General features: G+C 32.0%; 1 protein-coding gene across 2 annotated transcripts in view; it reads right to left on the bottom strand.

The window, feature by feature from the left end:
• LOC114333923 (phospholipid-transporting ATPase ABCA3) overlaps positions 1–21,446 on the bottom strand; it is a 249,446-nt gene that overhangs the window by 77,291 nt on the left and 150,709 nt on the right. For both annotated transcript variants that reach the window (XM_050644213.1, XM_050644214.1), the window contains exons 9-12: positions 15,903–16,057; positions 10,417–10,572; positions 7,924–8,134; positions 2,223–2,469 (exon numbers count right to left, since the gene is read on the bottom strand). In XM_050644213.1, the coding sequence (XP_050500170.1) occupies positions 2,223–2,469; positions 7,924–8,134; positions 10,417–10,572; positions 15,903–16,057 (769 nt within the window). The remainder of the gene's footprint in view (positions 1–2,222; positions 2,470–7,923; positions 8,135–10,416; positions 10,573–15,902; positions 16,058–21,446) is intronic.

Raw genomic sequence — 21,446 nt, 5'->3', positions numbered from 1 at the left:
ACCGCTTGGATTGACATGGAATTTGGCATACGTATAGCTTACATGTCAAAGAAAAAAAGTGATATTGTGCCGATGTGTGCTTTTGCCCTGGGGATGACTTTCACCCCCTCTTGAGGGTGAAAAAATATATGTTCAAAATAAATCCGGAAATGCATAAACTGACTAATTTTAAGTAACTTTTGTTCTATTCGCCAAGTCAACACTTTTCGAGTTATTTGCGAGTGAATATGGTCATTTTTCAACAAAATAACCATATTTTTAGACGGTTTTTCGTAAATAACTCAAAAAGTAAGTATTTTGTCGAAAAAAACGTGTTTAGTAAAAATATAGCCTATAAAAAAATAAAAAAAATGGTGTACGCGTTAGGTCCCTGGATCTCGTAGAACCAGAGTTATAGCCAATGAAAAATATATTCATATTCACCAAATTTCAAATACAATATTTCGACGTGAAATATCCAAAAAATTAAGCGCTTTTTGGGGAAACCGATTATAACTTTTTTAAAGCGTTTAAAGAAAGCTTTATTTCTGTTTTTACAAAAAGTTTCTAGCATTAAATTTAAGCAAGTTACGCTCAAAATAAAGTTGGTGCCTTCTGTTTTTGCAAAAAAAAAAATCGGGAAGACCACCCCCTAATTAGCAACTTAAATGAAATTAATCGTTACTGCTCCACAAATTATTTAACTTATGTTGTGTTTATATGATCTATAAGTTTCATCGGTTCAAAGTGCTTATTTTTGAAAAAATTTGGTTTCAAATTAAAATTTTTAAAAACTAAAATTTTGAAAAATATGTTTTTTTTTTCAAAATAACTTAAAAATTGTTAGAGATACCAAAAATCTCAAAAAAACAAAAAAGTCAGATTTGGTTTTCTGAATATCATGTATTTTTTTGGTTTGTGTTAGACAAAAATTGATTAAGATTTGGTGTTTCTAAATTTGCATACATTCGTGATCAGTGACTCGTTCAACCCTTTTTAACTACAGCCCTTTCAATAATAAGGACTTTGAACCGATGAAACTTACAGATCATATAAATAATATATACACGAGTCAAGAAACTTGTGAAGTCGTAACGATTAAGTTCATTTAAGATACTAATTAGGGGTGATTTTCTCGAATTTTTTACCAAAACCAAAAGGGACTAACTTTATTTTGAGCGTAACTTGTTTAATTTTGATGCTAGAAATTTTTTTTATACAACAAAAATGAAGCTTTTTTTAAACACTTTAAATAAGTTGTAATGAGTTTTCCCCGAAATTTGCTTCATTTTTGCTTATTTCACGTTAAAGTATTCCATTTGGAATTTGACGAATATGAATCTATTTTTCATTAGCTATAACTCTGCTTCTACTAGGTGTAGAGACGTGATATATAAACCATTTTTTAAAATTTTTTACAGGCTATATTTTTGCTAAGAATGTTTTTTCGACAAAATACTTACTATTTGAGTTATTTGCGAAAAAAACGTCTAAAAGCGTGGTTATTTTGTCGAAAAAATGAACATATTTACTGCCAAATAACTCGAAAATTATTGACTTAGTGAAAAAACTCTATAGAACAAAAGTTACTTAAAATTAGCCAGTTTATCCATTTCCTGACTTTCTTTGGACGAATATTTTTCACCCCTAAGAGGGGGTGAAAACCACCCCCAGGGCAAAAGCACATATCGGCACCATATCACTTTTTTTCTTTGACTTGTTAGCTATGTTTATGCCAAATTTCATGTCAATCCAAGCGGTTCTTTAAAATTGAGAGATTTTGCAATATTTTACCGTTAAAGAACGGACTAATATTATTACAATGACATACGACAAATCATGTCATTATAAAATATAATGATGTGACGTCACACGTGTTAGCGCGCTTTTTGGGTCGTTTGAAATGGTGTAAATACACAGAAGATTTTAAATTTTGTACTTCTAATCTATGAGTTTTTGAGGCGTAAAATTTTGGAAATCTCATTTTTAAACGAAACATTATTATGTAATAAAAAAATGTGCAAGTTCCCTATTAGAAAATTAAAAATCATCTATAAAAAAATATTAAAAATTTAGATTTTGCACAAAACTTGTCAACGTCGCGAATAGTCCCTATAGTTCCACTCGTTGAGGTCGATCAACTAAGTGCTCTCTGTCATAATTTGAAATTTGCTAGCGTGCAACGTCTATTCCTATTTCGGTTCCCCTGCAATAAATAATTTGTAAATAGAATGTAAACTCACTTTAGGAATACATCTTCCAAAGTCGTTATCGTTATCGATATATTACTAAGGTGTAACTCGGATCGATTTTTCTCCAAATCTCCAAGAAGCCCCGTCATGTTGGTATTCTGATAGGGTAAAACAAATACCAAGTTGTTTCCATTATTTGACGTCAAATGCGCATCGGGCATAAAATGTTTAACTCTTCTACTAATGGCATCTATATCTGCGTCTTCTTCAATCATTAAATTTAAGTGGTAACCTGTATCTGTAACAATGTAAGTATTTTGATTTAAAAGCAAGTCGAAAAACAAATAAAAATATACAGGGGTGAGCATAAGTCAGTTAACGCTATCTGACACGGTTCAAAAATTACGAGGAAGCGGCAACGGTGCTTGCCTTACTGAATTGGTGCGTTGAGATATGGGGAGTGTGGCACATGTTGTTAGTTACGATTGTCGGTCACCGTATCCACGTTGCCATGGCAGCCTAAGCCCGTGTAAGGACCATAATATAAAAAGAATAGACAAGGCATACTGAGCAAAATAGTGTAACGCGCGGGCAGTCGATCGGTGTTTATCTATCTCTTTTTACCAAGCGATCCCGTGCATGTGACAGACAAAGATGGCTAGACCACTAACGTCCTTGATATTGGGGTTACACCGCGATGCACAGAGCGGCCCGTACCTTACCTGGTCTAATCTTATTATGTCTACGGTAAGGACACTACAGAAGAACGAATCTGTCTGTTGGCTTCGTTATCATGCCTGACGGATTAACCGACACAATTGTGTTTACTGGGGAGATGAAAACCCTCACGAAACCATTACTCACGAGTTAAATCTTCCTGGAGTAACAGTGTGGGTTGAGATTCACGCCACGCCGGTGGTCTAGTTGGTCCTTATTTTTTTGAGGGCAGCGTAAATGCAGAAAATTATCTTGACCTACTTATCGATTTAAAGGGTACTTTTAAAAATAACCCAGAGTTTATCATGCCTGCGTTATCATGCAGATGACCAGAGTCAATGAATTCACCAAAGTATCCAAATATTCCTGTTCCTATAAGGTAGTGGTTTACAAGTTGCATAAGAAGTCCCAAGAAAGGGACTTGAAATTAATGAAATTAAATTATCACTGTTATCGTTCACGTTTGATACGTGCGCTAATAGAAGCTAGTAGAAGACGACGCCCTGGCCGTAGACTGGAATTTTGCGAGTGGTATACTGCGTGCGCACAAGACGAGCAAATTTTTTGGAGTGATGAGGCGCAGTTCAAACTAAACGGACGGATTAACCGACACAATTGTATTTACTGGGCAGATGAAAACCCTCACGAAACCATTACTCATGAGTTAAATCTTCCTGGAGTAACAGTGTGGACTGGGTCACGCCGCGCCGATGGTCTAGTTGGTCCTTATTTTTTTTGAGGGCAGCGTAAATGCAGAAAATTATCTTGACCTGCTTATCGATTTAAAGGGTACTTTTAAAAATAACCAGAGTTTGCAGGAACTTGCCATTTTCAACAAGACAGAGCTCCGCCGCACTTCGGACTTGCAGTTTGCGAATATCTGAATTCCGAGTTTGGCATGTGGATAGGAAGAAGAGGAAGAATTGTTCGCCACCCCATTACGTGATATTGAGCACTTTTAAACAAGAATTCAAGAGGAATTCGATGCAATCCGCAACAACCCAGAATTCTGTGAAAAACTTGCAGAAGCATAAATAAGCGGTGTCATAGCTGCATTGAGGATAGTAGTCTGGTTAACTGACTTATGCCCACCCCTGTATTTGTGGTTATTAATCAGTAATTTTTCAAAAGTAACTTGTAGATAACGCCATATACACCGTATTGAACGAAAGAAATGACCAACAAAAATATATTTTTGTTCATAAACCACAAAATTTCAAAATTTCCACCTACGAATTGCTCCAATAACTGAGCTTCTGTAGGAGGACTCCAGACATGTCTATCGGTCTATACCTAATATCTGGGAAAATTTGAATTTTACGTTATAGGCCTCATAGTCCAGGGCGCATCTGTTTTGAGATGGACGTTGAGAGGTGACTCAAATTTTTTTGCAGAAATTACTTGAAAATAACTCATATAATAATATTTGAGTTATCCTCCCACTCAAAATGGTCCGGAACATTGTTTAAATAATCAAAATGTCAAAATATGAAGGAAAATTCGATTTTTTATTGGTTTTTTGATTATAACTTTAAGGCTATGGGTACATAATTCGCAAATATTTTACGTGTATCCCTACTTTTTCTGTCTTTACACGGCAAATTACGTGTAGTAAAATTCACACTGGTGTGGATATGTAAACATTACTAGAATGTCATTCTACTTGAAAATGTCATAATTAATTTAAAGAGATGGCTTTTGAATGTTCTTGGATAACTGTTATTTTTATAATTGCAAATTATTAATTCAGTTAATAAATGTGATAATTTTTTCACTAACTATGTTTTCAGTGATTGTAATAATTTATTTGTACAACAAAAACTAATAATCAATCGAGAAAAGAGGAAAAGTGTTAAAGTGATTTTTTAATAATATGTTGTTATTTTGGAACGCTGACAATTTTGAACATCTCTAACAACAAAATACTTGGATCACAGGATATATCTGATGTATTCTCTGCTTGGATCTTTCACAAATAATACACAATAAATAACTTTTTATTAAGTTCACGTCTTAAATTAATTATTTATCAAATACACTATATATCAATAATATTTAATCAATTTCTCAAAATATTCCCGATGCAATGTCAAATATTTAAAATTGTCACTGATTGTCAGTGTCTGACTGACAATATATGCTGACAATATTATATTCGGTTGAGTGCGTTGTAAGACAAAGACAGATTTGGAAAATATTACCACGGCATTGTGTTCATTTTTTTCAAATCCTGAAAAAACCAATAAATATTTTTGAAAAATTTAAACGCAGAATGAAAGACTAAATTATTACCGAGGGCCGAAAGTCCCTTAGAATAAATAAAAAGTTTATTTTGAATGAGATATTTGAATTTAAAAATCACACTAAATTTTCTCTTAGTTTTTTCACCCCTGTAACTTATTAAAATAAACATTGTAGAAGTTCTCAGGGACTTTCGGCCCTCGCTAATAACGTAATCTTTGAATAGCATTGAATCCCCATTTGAATAGCATTGCAGCCGAAAATACGTTCCGATCCTCTTAAAACTATTAACTTCTGAGAAAAGTTGTACGGACATAAAAGTTGCAAAATTAAATTTTCTACAATATAGAATTGGATAAAAATTTAAAAAATAGTCACCCTTGTTGCAAAATAGCACTAATTGCGAAAAAAACCATACAAAAACAAGTATTCGCATTTTACGTGTTTCAAACATTTATGCTAGACTCAGGACCTTCAATTTTTCCTCAGAAAAACTGTATGATATTATTAAACAACACTGTAAGTTTCATTAAGATCGGTTTAACAGATTTTGCAAAATAAATTTTGCAATCCAGCTTTCGCAAAAAAAATTCATTTTTTTTAAATGTTACAGGACTGAAAATAAAGCAGATAGCACGTTGAATTTTTTTTTGGTTATAGAAGTGTACTGTACCTTTCATTTGCAATTTACAAAATTAAAATCGATTAATTACCACGGCGTCAGGAAATTTTTTAAATCAACATTAATTTTTGGTGCTACGCGCAGGACAACGGTGTTCGATTCACACAAGTTAATTTCCACCAAAATTTCTTCCAATCTTTATCTAATATATTATTTTCTTACTCTATATTTTGTTGTATTTTAATTTTAATTCCATAAAAATCAAACAAATTTTATTATTGTTTGTGAAATATTGTTTAAACAATTGCGTATATTTAAAAATAATAAACTTTTATTCTCTAAGTTAAAATATATGAACAAATAAAGTTTTTGCTAAAAAAGTGCTATTTCAAAGGATAGAGTATGTGTTTTTATTTTGCAATAAACAAATTTATTTATTTATATCGAAATGTAATAAAAATTAAAATGTATCAATCATTATCAAAGGCCATTGGAATGCCTAATCAGAGCAAACTATCCGCTGTCCTGCGCGTAGCACCATTAATTAATGTTTATTTAAAAAAATTCCTGACGCCGTGGTAGTTAATCGATTTTAATTTTGCAAATTTCAAATGAAAGATACAGTACACTTCTATATGTAAAAAAAATTCAACTTGCTATCTACTTTATTTTCAGTCCTGTAACATTTTGAAAAAATGAATTTTTTTTGCGAAAGCTGGATTGCAAAATTTATTTTGCAAAATCTATCTCACCGATCTTAATCAAATTTACAGTATTGTTTTACTCTATCCTAATGTTTTTCTGGGTGAAATATAAAGGTCCTAAGTGTAGCATAAATGGTTAAAAAACGTAAAATGCGAATACTTGTTTTTGTATGTTCTTTTCACAATTATTGCTATTTTGCAACAAGGCTGACTATTTTTTAAATTTTAAACTAATTCTATATTGTAGGAAATTTAATTGTGCAACTTTTATGTCAGTACAACTTTTCTCGGAAATGAATACTTTTAAAGTTATAATCAAAAAACGAAGAAAAACATCGAATATTTCCTTCATTTTTTGACATTTTTATTATTTAAACAATGTTCCGGACCTTTTTGAGAGGGAGGATAACTCGAATATTATTATTTGAATTATTTTCAAGAAATTTTTGCAAAAAAATTTTGAGTCACCTCTCAACGTCCAAATGTACTAATATTTTTACAGATGCGCCCTGGTCTATCATAAGTGTGATCAAATCCATTTCCTATGGGAAAACAGTTTTTAAGTTCATTAAATCCTATAATACTTTCAGATATCATGTTTAACATTAGGTGCATCAGATACTACTTGTCAATAACTGACAAACGCGTGTTGTGATCAAAATCGGTTAAACTGTTTAGAAGTTATTGAGCCCCAAGTTATCGCCGAAATGGTCTAGTCTAGTGGTTAGCATGCTAAACTTATCATCGGGCAATCTGAGTTCATTTGCCATCCATCCACAATATGTATATTTTTTTCAATCCACTCTGAATAGAAAAAAATCTACGGTCCATTCAATGGACACAAAAAAATTATTGGGATAGCTGGGATATAAACTCGAATGGCTGGGATATGAATTCGGATTGCTCGATCACAAGCTTAGCGACCTAACCACTAGACCAGTTCGACGATAATGGTTTAGGACTTTAAAACGCTTGACGTGTAATCGACAAACATTACATTCAATTTCATATGTTTAATTTATAAAGAAAAACTTTCAAAAACTTCTAAGAATTAAAAAACCGCTACACTCGGTAAAAAGGAGTGACCCACACAATATTGCAGCTACAAAAGAGCCGATATGAATATTACGTGGCTCAAAAATGTATTTTCATTTTGATGGAAAATAAAATTATAGTTCTATTTTGACAGATTTTTCCATAATATTAGCTAAATTTGAAGTAAAATGCGCCACAAAAAAACCTTAAACTGCGAACTTTATCAAAGGTACTCTTTTGTGGCGCGTTTTACTTCAAATTTAGCAAATATGGAAAAATCTTTCAAAATAAAATTATTTTAATTTTATTTTCCATCAAAATGAAAATACATTTTTGCCCCACGTAATATTCATATCACCTCTTTTGTAGCTGGAATATTGTGTGCGCTCGTTTTTACAGAGTATAGAGGTTTTTAATCCGTGTAATCACTTACCGTATTTCTTTTTCAAAAACATTGGAGTACCATAACAGTTTAGACTACCGTCAGACATTATTGCTATCCAGTCTCCTAGTGCATCTGCTTCTTCCATAAAATGTGTGGTAATAAGGATTGTTTTCTCCCCTCGCCATTGCAACAATAGATCCCAAAGCTCTCTTCGAGATTGGGGATCCATTCCCGAAGAAGGTTCATCCAAAATTAATACCTAAAAAATATCTATAATAAAAATGCACGCCACGTTGAAACTGGTCAAAGGATGCATGTGCAAGATCGCGAATTATTGCCAACGACAATATTATATTCACACTTCAACCATATTTACGAACATTCTGTCTAAGACACAACTAATAGGCTTAAATATCTTTTGTCGGCAATTCGAAGTTTTATTTCCGAAGAAATAAACACTTCTATTGGGACCCCTTTTTGGTTACGCCTATTCGTGGTTTCTATTACGTGCAAACCAAACGACCGACGATTGAAAGAAGACACGGGGAAGTCTAAAAGTTGCACTTCACTACCTGTCTATTCTTCATGGCAAAATTCCAATGAAATCTTGGTCCCGATACTCAGTTAGGAGTAAAACTAATATAAAATAAAAGAATTCTCTGAAAAACATCTGAGACATCAGATGTCAATGATGAGAGACATCTCAATGATCCCTAAGCTATATACAGGGTTGCGAAAAAGTCTGGCAACACGGTAATTTATCGGAAACCGCTAGAACAATTTTTATGGATTTTGGTAGGTAAGGGTCTTTTTATGCTTCCGATATTATAGTGGTAATTACATTGTTGTCAAATCTTCCGTTTTTCTGGAAATCTAATGAACTTTCTTATTTCAAATGGAACACCCTGTATATTTTTTGCGTTTTGGAATTCTTAACGGATACTGATTATTTATCATATGATATTCCCTATACCTAAATGTCAATTTCGGAGTTATTGCTACATTTATTAAAAAAAATTTTTAAATAATTTATAAAAATCAATTTTTTCGGCCCGGGTAGACATTATTTTAGGTTCCTTGGATCATTGTGAACAAAAAAGATCTTTTGTAATTTTCCTCTAAAGTTAATCGTTTCCGAGTTATAAACAATTTAAAACTGAAAAAAAATGACGATTTTTTAGGTTCAAAAACACAAGTAAAAAATAATATTTTTGAAACTACGAAGTGCCTAATTTCAAGTTCAAGCCTTATTTTATCAGTTACCGATAAGCAATTTGGTCTTCTTTCATTTTAAAATATTATTTTTTAGTTGCTAATGCAGCCCGGTCGCCAGTTCTCTCATATGCGCTTCATTAATAATTAAAAAAAACAATATTTTATAATAAAACGTGCCAAAAATTCTTATAGGTATCTGATAGAAGAAGGTTTGATCTTAAATTTAGGTACTTTGTAATTTCAAAAATTATTTTATTTACTTGTGTTTTTGAACCTTCTTCTTGCAGTACCGTCTCCTATTGGAGGTTGGCTACCATCACAGCAATCTTAACTTTGTTGGCTGCAGCTCTGAACAACTGTATTGAACTGCACCCATACCACTCCCTTAAATTTCGCAACCAGGAAATCCTCCTACGTCCCACATTTCTCTTTCCCGAGATTTTTCCTTGAATTATGAGTCTTAGCAGAGAGTACTTTTCTCCTCTCATTATGTGTCCTAGATACTCCAGTTTTTTCGTTTGTATGGTTTTTATGCCTTCGCATTCCTTCCCCATCTTCAGCAAAACATCTTGACTTGTTAATCTTTCTGTCCCTCTTTTTGAACCTTGAAAATCGTCATTTTTCGTTTTCTTCAGTTTTAAATTGTTTAAATTGTTTATAACTCGAAAACGATTAACTTTAGAGAAAAACTACAAAAGACCTTTTTTTGTTTCCAATGATCCAAAGAACCTAAAATAATGTCTACCCGGGCCGAACAAATTGATTTTTATAAATTGTTTAAATTTTTTTTTAATAAATGTAGCAATAACTTCGAAATTATGGCATTTAGGTATATGGAATATCATATGAAAAATAATCAGTATACCTCAAGGATTCCAAAACTTAAAAAATATACAGGGTGTTCCATTTGAAATAAGAAATTTCATTAGAATCGTTTTAGCGATTTCCGAGAAAATAACGTGTTACCAGACTTTTTCGCAACCCTGTTGAGGTGACCATATACATATACACCTCCGATAATCTATAATGAGGGTGAAACGTGCGTAAGGGCGTTTATGGTCCTCTTGGAACGAACTGAAATGCAAGCTGTCCCATTTTCATTTTGCAGCGAATTCTTTTATTTTATATTTTGTCGAATTTGGAAATTTTAATAAAAAATTGTCTATAATAAGTTCATGGTCTATAAACTGTGTTAAATATTACAGAGTATTCGTCATTTGCTACCTTGCAACATGTATCGGTCGAATGTTCATTTTTTAAACTTCCAACCCTGCATATGTATCAAATGTGTTGTATTAATTTCAGATATATTTATTGTTTGCTTACCTTTGAATCACCGATAAGGGCCATTGCCAAGCATAGCTTTCTTTGCATACCACCTGAGAGTGTCTGAGCCATCGAATGCTCTTTATCGGGCATATTTAATTTTGCCAATAAACTTTTTGCTTCTATGTTGGCTTCTTTCGTAGATTTTCCTTTCAGCTAAAATGTGAAAAATATTTTAGAAAAAGTAATAAAACATTCAGACAGCATTTATTGCTTTGTAAACAAAGCCATATAAGGGAAGGGGGTGAGTATGGTTTAAAATCAACATTTCAAGCACATTTTTGTGTTTTTTTAAACTATGGTACAATTATTTTATTTTTAAATTAAATAAGCATATTAATAGGCTATTGACTATATACTATAGAAAGGAACTACAACGTTAACGGGGTTTTATTATTTCATATGGTCAATGAATCTCTATATATGAAAAGACCGCGGAGTGCTACCATTTAAAGGGGTGCGTTTTTGAGAAATGGGTGAATTAGTCCCTGGGCACAGGTTATATTAGGGTGAGTTCTATGCACGTTTGGTACAAACACGTCTACATAAAAATTGTTCCTGGTTAAATTTCCTATCTAAATATAACTTTTTAAAGTCAAAGATACTTTTTTTACAAAAATATATTCAAAAGAAAAAGCACAAAGAAACCCAAAAGAAAGAAATTTTGTTTTTTGTCCCGTAACTTTTGTCCACGGGGATATAGGTATAGACATTGCTTCACAGAAAAAAAACTCACATATTTTCTCTTTAAAATGATGTTTAGTAGAGGTCATTAGGATCTACAGTTTTCTAAATATGATTTTTCAAAGTTCGCCACTCACAGCAATTTTGGGCAATTTTCCTTGTTATTTCGCAAATATTGTTCTGTAACTTTTTTCTACGTAACTTTAGGCATATGCAATGGTACATGTAAGAGAAATAGAAATCAATTACCTTTATAATGTTCTACTGTATAATGTTGTACGACTTCTTTTAAAGAGGTTATCTTTTTCAAAATTTTATACTTTTAACGAGTTTTTATATTTCTTACGATTATTTTTTAAATTTCCCATTATAACTTTTTTTTTCTACATTTAGGTATATACTATAACTAATAAAAAAGAAAGCTTATTCTGTTTACTTTAAAATGGTGTATTATAAAAAAGTCTAGGATTATTTTTGAATAAGATATGCTTTTTCAAAATGTAATAAGTACTTGCAACGATTTTTGATTTTAGGATTATTTTTTAAATTTCTCATTATAACTTTTTTATGTGATTGTGTGTTATGATTGAATCTAATTTTTTATAGGTAATACTTTGGATCCACTTGACTTGGCCGGGCGGGTAAACTTCAAAATATGGATTAATACCAATATTTAGGTACTGGCAAAGCTCCTGCACCTTTGCTTGAAAAAATAGCATGTAAATGTACCAAAGGATGTACAAAAAACTGCGGTTGTAGGAAGATAGGAATTAGTTGTTCAATTTTCTGCCAAGGGTGCATGTGCATGGGTACTAATTGTGGGAACTCTAAGATAACTGAGGTGTCAGAGGATGATATTGAAGCTAATGCTAACGAAGAGATGGACTTTGATTTTGAAATTTTTTTAAATGTTAACGTTTAAATAATTTTAACTAAAGTGATGTTTTCTAAGACTAATGTTTATGTAATTTTTGTAAAAGAAATAATTTTAAATAATACAGGTAAAAAAATATCAAAGAATCACTCGGTTTCGATTATTTAAATATAGATGATACACCATTTTAAAGAACAGAAAGTAAGCCAGCCCTCTTTATTGAGCAATATAGTATATTCATGTAAAAGAAAGAAAAAGTTATAATAAGAAATTTCAAAAATAATCGTAAAAAATTTAAAAAATAATATTTTTTATATTACCTATTATACAATATATAATATAATATTATATATACTATATATATAATATAATACTATATAATATATAATATATTATATAATAATATTATTTTATTTTTATATTATATTATAAAAAATCGTTAAAAGTATAAAACCTTAAAATCTTGAAAAACCATAATCTCTTTAAAAAAAGTCGTGCAACGTTATACACAGTAGACAATTTTAAAGGTAATTGATTTTTGTTCCTATTACGTGTACCTTTTGCATATACCTAAAGTTACGTAGAAAAAAGTTACAGGACAATATTTGCGAAATAACAAGGAAAATTGCCCAAAATTGCTGTGAGTGGTGAATTTTGAAAAATCATATTTCGAAAACTATAAATCCTAATCACCTCTACTAAACAAAATTTTAAAGAAGAAATATGTAGGTTATTTTTCTGTAAAGCAATGTCTATACCTATATCCTCGTGGACAAAAGTTATGGGGCAAAAAACAAAATTTCTTTCTTTTGGGTTTCTTTGTGCTTTTTCTTTTGAATATATTTTTGTAAAAAAAGTATCATTGACTTTAAAAAGTGATATTTAGATAGTAAATTTAACCAGGAAGAATTTTTATGTAGATATGTTTGTACCAAAAGTGCATAGAACTCGCCCTAATGTAACCTGTGCCCAGGGACTAATTCACTTATTCCTCAAAAACGCACCCCTTTAAATGGTAGCACTCCGCGTTTTTTTGATATATAGATGTCCACTGACCATATGAAATAATAAAACCCCGTTAACGTTGTAGTTCCTTTTAGCTATCTTATTTTGAATATAATCAATAGCCTATAAGTGCAATTCAAAGAATATTCAAAAAAGAATGTGTGTGTATTTTGTACGCACGTAAGAAGTTATACTTCTATTACATGATTCCAACGAAATAAATATACTTTAAAAGGTTTATTTTATTTAAATATTAAACTAATTTTAATGCTTACCACTTTCCAAAAATAAAAAAAAAGAATAGGAATGGTCCGGATTTGAACCCAAGACCTCTCGATCTGTAGCCGAATGCTATACTAATAACTTTACGAGCTCTCTGTTTCTAAAGTCTCGGACATTATGACAATTCACGGTAATAAACACACAAAGTGAAGTATAATAAATATACATGTTTTATTAATACTTATCTTACTCCCGAGGAAGACAAATCCCAAGACACAAAAATTAAAATAAATATATTTACTAAAAACACTAATATACTCTTTTCACACCTTTTTTTGCACTGATATATTTATACATAGCTTGAAAAATTTAGCAACTAACGCAATCGCGCCTAAAGAAGTATAACTTCAAAAATTTTCAAGGAAAAATATTGAAAAATAAGCCAACGGTGGCAAATTTTTACAGACACCTAAAAAATGGATTTTGCGGTGGACATCATAACTCCTTACTGGATCAAGTGAGACAAAAAATTCAAGATTTTAGTAGATTATGAGTTTTTCGAGGTAACGCTGTCGAGTTTTTTATTTTTAATGATTTTTGGGTTCTTGGCATCACTCGGAAGTTAAAAAAAGAACAAAATTCTTTGTAACAAAAGAGTGAAAATCAACATACCTATTTATTATTGTTAAACAAAAAAGCATAAAAAACAAAATTTCAGGTGGATCGGTCGAATAGTTTTGATGTTGTTCTGAAGCTATTTTCTTGTGGCATTTTTATAATAAAACTTTAAACATAATCAAAACGAAATTGTTAAATCGTTTGTGAAAAATTGTGAAATCGTTAAATGTATCAGCTATAATGGAGTTATTGACATTACACTATGTACTAATAATACCTACTTTAACTAAATAATGAATTCTATAAACAAAATTTTGGTCTAGCAATGGGCTATTCTTTATCTCCATTATTGGCTAATATATTTATGGAGGATTTCGAAACTAATATCATTTCTAAATAAAATTTAAAACCCGCAGTATGGTGGAGATATGGCCTCATGGATCGGAATTGTTGGATACATTCCTAAATATTATAAACGATCAAGAAGAGACAATAAAATTTACAATGGAAAAGGAATATAATAACACTCTACTTTTCCTCGATGTTTTAGTATCAAAGAAGGATACTGAATATGAGGCTCAAGTGTATAGAAAACCAACACACACCAACAGATATCTCAATTACAAATAAAATCACAACATCAACGTTAAGAAGGGAATCATTAAATCATTATATGATAGAGCCAAAATTACTTGTTCTAACGAAAATTCATTGTTAGAAGAAAAACAATTGTTAAACATCTGTTTTATTAAAGAATGATTATCCAATATCGTTTATAAATAAGGAATTGTCAAGACTGGATCGAATAGAACAGAACAACGTAGAACGGGATCCTATACCATCCACAAGAAATAATTCGAGGAAAATATCAATACCATATATAAAAGGACTATCCGAGAAACTTAAAACAATAGGAAATAAATTCAACATTTCAACAACATTCAAAACAACAAACACATTGAGATCTATTCTATCTAAAACTAAACCTAACAGTGAACAAGAAAGAACAAATAATTGTATTTATAAAATACCTTGTGAATGCGAACAATTTTATTTAGGTGAAACATCAAGACCATTAAACGTTAGAATAAGTGAACATCAGTCTTATATTAAAAATAGAGAATTTGATAGATCTCAAATATGTCAACATGCATGGGATAATGAACATAGAGTTCAGTGGAGAGATTCAAGTACAGTCCTGAAAGAATCAGATAGTAAAAAGAGAAAAATCAAAGAAGCTGTTCTAATTATGCTAAATGAAACCAATTGTGTCGCAAATTCCTCGGTAGAATGCAGTAAGATGTGGTTACCCATACTGAAAGAGGAAGTCAATAGAAAGAAAATACCACGATTAGTAAGTCAATAACATATCGAGTTAGTACAAATTTTATATTTTAGTATTACATACTTATTGTATATCTATGTATTATTAATATTATTTATAATTTAAACATATTAAAGTCAGAATTTGGTATTAGTTTTTTGAAAGTAAATTAAATGTAAGACCAAATACTTACGATGTCGGGATAGTATCACGAGGTTTTTTTCCTGGTTTTCCCTCGTGATTTACTATGGAATCTCCAACGCGAGAATTTTACTGTCATCGTTGCATTTGGTTGTCTTTTTAAAGACAGATCACATGCTATGATTTTTTTGTGACGGATATTCTTGAGTTGGGATTGATTTCATGTAATCCAATGCGCAACTCATAAATATTGGCGAAATCATTTTAAAGCCTTCTACTTTAAAATGTATAATATACGTCTGAATTGCCAATATAAATGAGTCAGATTAAATAAATTATTATTAGAAGAATTTTTTTACTTAGCAACAACATTTTTGTTTATTTTAGTAGTATTTTGTATTTTGACAACGAAACCCGATTTGGGCTTCGAAACGTTAATAAAATCATTTTTTTGGTAAAATTGTGGCTTATTTCCCATTAAGAATAGTTTTTGAGTTACAATGTCCACCGGAAAAATTCTATACAAAATTCTATGTAGCAAAAATCGAAAGGGCTCAACTCTGCAGTTAAGTTGTGCAGGTACTTACATATTTTTATTTAATGTAATAAATTTTTTACCTTGGCGAAAAATAAGAGATGTTCTTTAACTGTCAAATCGGTAAACAGAAGATTATGTTGGGGACATAGTCCCAAACTCTTCCTGATTTCGTCCATGTCAGTATTAATATCCAATCCATTTATTGTCACCGAACCAGACGTAGCTGGAATCAGTCCTAAAAATAAAAATTATTAATAATATTTCATAATTTCTACTGCAAAATTTGATACATTTGTTGTTGAAATTAAGGGACTATCCTAGTGTATACGTACGAAATTTATGTACTTTTTGGGACTTTCTAAAATAAAAAGTACTGTACAAGTTGTTTTGAGAATTTGCATGAGCATTTATTATAAAAAGAAGAACAAGTTAAAAAATATTTCATAAAAAAATATTGAAAATTAAACGATTTATGCGCCATATGCTGGCACAGTAAAAAACATAGCTCCACTGCTGCAGAGATTGGGACTAATAGAGATCCATCTTCTTCTTCTTCTTCCACTTTATAAACAATTCTGTTTGTTCATTGGCGGATTGATACCTCTATGGAAAGTTGTCACTCCACCTTTTGCGCGGTTGGCCGATACTTCTTCTACCGATTGGTGATTTGTCTCTTGCTATTTTGACCACACGTGTCTCCCCCATTCTGGTTATGTGGTTATTCTATTCTTTTTTTTTATTTAGTGTCCATTCGTCTATACACTGTACGTTACATTGTCTTCTAATGTCTTCGCTCCTCTTTCGATCTCTCAGTGTATTTCCTGTAATTCTTCTCGTCTCTGCCGTTTCCAGTAGTCTTTGTGTTGTGGCTGTATCGGGTCTTGTCTCTGATGCATATGTCATTATTAGCCTTACACTGACTTTATAAATTCTTGACTTCATCTCAGTGTTAATATGTCGGTTTCGCCATATAGTGTTATTAAGGTACTAGTACACTTTAGAAGACCAAAATAATCATTTTTTTCAAGAATTTTTTTCCCAGAATCTTTATTAAAAATGATTATAAAACTTTAACATATTAATATCTAACTCTTATAGAGTACAAAAAATATATATTTTTTATTTATGCACGTACACTAATATTGTAGAGGGCGCAAAAGTCGAGGCCTCGAAAAATGATGGCGGACAGTAAATCTCAGGATTGGGATATCTGAAATAAAAAAATCGTATTGCATTTGAAAAAGGAAGTTTTCTTACGTGACAATTTACCACAATTTGACCAAAAAATAAAAAATAACTAATTTTTAACCATGAAAAACTGAATAAAAACAGGCGATTTTTTCACAAAATTTTTTAAAATTTCCGTAAAATCTTTCTTATTGCGGAATTTTTCACTAGCGGTGGTAAATTGTCACGTAAGAAACCTTCCTTTTTTAAATGCCGTACGATTTTTTGTTTCAGAGATCCCAATCCTGAGATTAACTGTCCGCCATCGGAACTACTTTTTTTCGAGTCCTCGACTTTGGCGCCCTCTACAATATTAGTGTACGTGCATAAATAAAAAAAGATATATTTTCTATATTCTCTAAGCGTTAGATATTAATATGTAAAAAGGTTTATGTTCATTTTTAATAAAGGTTCTGAGAAAAAATTATCAAAAATAAAATAGAAGAAGAATACAAGGACTTAGAGGCCGAAGAGCAAGCCGGTTTCCGCGCTGGCAGATCCACCACTGACCACCTATATTGTGTAACACAGTTAATAGACAAACAAATAGCCTACAATCAAGAACTGCATTTAGTGTACATAGACTTAAAAAAGCATACGATACTGTACCACAAAGTAAACTTTGGGAAGCCCTCGAAAAAACTAACATCAGTCTGAACCTCATTAAAGCTGTAAAAAATCTATACCAACATAATATAGCAAAAGTTAATCTAGGCAAGGAAATCTCGTCAGGATTTGAAGTGAATAAGGGTCTTAAACAGGGCTGCTGTCTATCGCCGACACTATTTAAAATATATTTAGAGCAAGTTTTGAAATCCTGGAAAAGAAAATGTAAGAATATGGGTATACCGCTAAATGATGATAACATGTTATACACTCTATGTTTTGCGGATGATCAGATTCTTATGGCCCAGGATTATCACGATATTGAATATATGACCCAAAAAATCATAGAAGAGTACCGGAACTGGGGTTTAGAAGTGAATACCAAGAAAACGGAATATATGTGCGTTGGAGGTATACAGCAGGATCTAGCGTTGGAAAATGAAATAACTATTCATCACTATCAGGAATATAGATACTTGGGTCTTAAAATTACACAAGATGGAACGTTGGACAAGAATATCCAAGAAAGGTGCACACAAGGAAGGAAAGCTATCGCATTATTGAACAAAATCCTATGGGACCAAAGTATCTCCAAAGAAAATAAACGTAACATCTATAACAGCATTGTTAAGAGCATTATAACATACAGCAGCGAAGTTTGGCCACTTAAAGAAAAATCCGAAAATATGCTCAGAACAACTGAAATGGACTTCTGGAGAAGATCTGCTGGTATATCAAGAATACAAAAAATCAGAAATACAAGAATATTGGAGATAATGGATGTAAAGCATACAATAATGGACGATATAAAAACAAAGCAACTAAGATGGTTTGGCCACGTACAACGTATGGAAGAAGACAGATTACCCAAGCAAGTGCTACGATGGGCACCAAAAGGACGGCGGAAAAGAGGAAGACCTAGGAAAAGCTGGATAGAAGGAATCCATAGGGAAATCAGAGAAAGAGGCTTGAACGAAGACATGTGCTACGATCGAGAGCAATGGCGATTGGGAATCGGAAGACGTCGTAGAACGTTATGAACCGATTATATATATATATATATATATATATATATATATATATATATATATATATATATATATATATATATCTGAGAAAAAAAATCTTGAAAAAATGCTTATTTTTGGTCTTCTAAAGTGTACTAGTACCTTAAGGCATCCTGCCATATTTGTTTTTTGTACTTGATTTCTCAAGGTATTTTACTTCCATTACTTGTTCAATACTGATACCATCAATTTTTATTTTACATCTGATTGGTTCTTTACCGATTACTATTGTTTTAGTTTTCTTGGATGAAATTGTCATATTGAATTATTTTGCTGTTATGTTAAATCTGTGGACTAATCTTTGCAGACTATCTTCATCTAGGGCTTTCAATATTGCGTCGTCTGCGTAGCAGAGTATTTTTACTTCTTTGTTTCCCATTCTATATTATCTTCCTTTGTTGACGTTTGTGATGATTTCATTTGATGATTAAATTGAAGAGCATAGGCCAGTGTGTTTTTTCCTCAACGTTTGGAACACCCTGTGGAATATTGTAGGGTATATAAAATATTGAAATTAAAACTCAACGGTAGCCTTAGGTGTTCTTAACATTTTGCTTTTTGATTTATTCGATTATGTTGGATAATAAAAAAGTTAGGTACTTTAACAACTAGCAATGTTATTCATCAATACAGAGTGTTTCTAAATAAGTGCGACAAACTTTAAGGGGTAATTCTACATGAAAAAATAATGACCGTTTGCTTTATAAATGTATGTCCGCAAATGCTTTGTTTCCGGGATACGGGATGTTAATTTTTTCTTAAAAACTGACGATTTATTTATTGCTCTAAAACTGGTTGATGAACTGCAAATGAAATTTGGTAGGTTTTAAGGGGTAGTTATTGAGCATTTTTTGACATACAATTAAGAATTTTATATTCACCATTGGCGTGCATACGGGTATAAACATTTTAGATACATCCCGTATGCACGCCAATGGTGAATATAAATTTCTTAATTGTATGTCAAAAAATGCTCAATAACTATCCCTTAAAACCTACCAAATTTCATTTGCATATCTCAACCAGTTTTAGAGCAATAAATAAATCGTCAGTTTGTAAGAAAAAATTCAACATCCCGTATCCCGGAAACAAAGCATTTGCGGACATATATTTATAAAGCAAACGGTCATTATTTTTTCATGCAGAATTACCCCTTAAAGTTTGTCGCACTTATTTAGAAACACTCTGTATTGATGAATAACATTGCTAGTTGTTAAAGTACCTAACTTTTTTATTATCCAACATATATAAATCCCGTTCACAGCGTAATACGCCTTTGGGTTCCCGTTCGCCAAGCCTGTCTATTCTGCCAGTCTTCTTCAGATAGATTTCTTGCTGACATTGCTTTTGAGATTCCTTGGATCCATGTTGTTGGTGGTCGTCCTCGTTTTCTTTTCTCCGGTGGTACCCATTCTAATATCTTTTTGGGTAGTCTTTCTTCCCCCATACGTCTAACATGTCCGTACCATATTAGTTGCTGTTTTTCGATGTCTTCTATAATTGATCTTTGTACTTTCATTTGTCTCCTGATGTCCTCATTTTTCACATGTTCTAATCTAGACTTTCCCGCTGCTCTCCTCCAAAAATCCATTTCAACTGCCAATAGGTTACCTTTAAGTTTTTGTGATAACTGCCACACTTCTGAGCCATAGACGATTACTGGTTTTAATATGGTATTATATATTCGTTTTTTCGTTTCCGGTCTTATATTTTTTTGCCATAATACTGAATTCAACGCACCTATAACTTGTTTTCCTTTGGTTATTCTGTCTTTTATGGCTTCATCACTTCGTCCTGTCTTTGTCAGTTTTACCCCCAAATATGTACATTGGTCACATTTCTTAATAGTTTCATCTTCTAAGTCGAGGTCATCTGGATTATTTTCTCCTCCTACGCAAAGATATTGTGTTTTTTGGACATTTACTTCGAGGCCCCATTTTTTGTACTCTTCCATTAGTTTTCTAGCCATATACTCCAGGTCTTCTTTGTCTTGGGCAATAACTACCTGGTCATCTGCATAGTGCAACGTATATAACGTTTCATCCCCAATAGATAGCCCCATCCCTTTACACTTCTTCTTCCAGTGCCTGAGTGCTTCATCGATATATATGTTGAACAGTATGGGAGATAAACAACAACCTTGCTTAAGTCCTTTTGTTACCTGAAAACCATTAGACACCTCTTTTCCTATTTTAACTTTTGCTATTGTGTTCTTATAAAGCTCTTTAATAGCATCGATTAGTGTAACGCTGATACTGGTTTTCTCCAATACTTTCCACAACTTCGCAACAGGCACGGTGTCATATGCTTTTGTTAAATCGACTAAGAGTAAATGCACTTCTCGAGATCTCAGTGTTCTTTTCTCAAGTATTTGGGATAAGCAGAAAATACTATCTATTGTGGATCGTCCTGCTCTGAATCCGTTTTGTTCTTCTGACTCAAAAGGGCGGTATTCTTCGCATATGCGTTCTTTTATAATTCTTCCATATAATCTGCTAAGCGTACTCGTAACAGTTATACCCCGATAGTTATTGCAATCTTCCTTATTTCCTTTCTTATGGATAGATGTAATCCATCCTTCTTTCCAACTTTGTGGCACTGGTTCTCCATGCAAGTGCCTATTGAAAACTTCTGTTAGAATCTCGAATAGTTTGTTGGTTCCATTTTTTATTAACTCTGCATATATCCCCTCTGGACCAGGAGCACGTCCATTTTTCAGCCGTG

The sequence above is a fragment of the Diabrotica virgifera genome, chromosome 2 (genome assembly GCF_917563875.1).
Source record: "Diabrotica virgifera virgifera chromosome 2, PGI_DIABVI_V3a".
Lineage (NCBI taxonomy): Eukaryota > Metazoa > Arthropoda > Insecta > Coleoptera > Chrysomelidae > Diabrotica > Diabrotica virgifera.
This window is presented reverse-complemented; position numbering and strand designations above follow the sequence as displayed.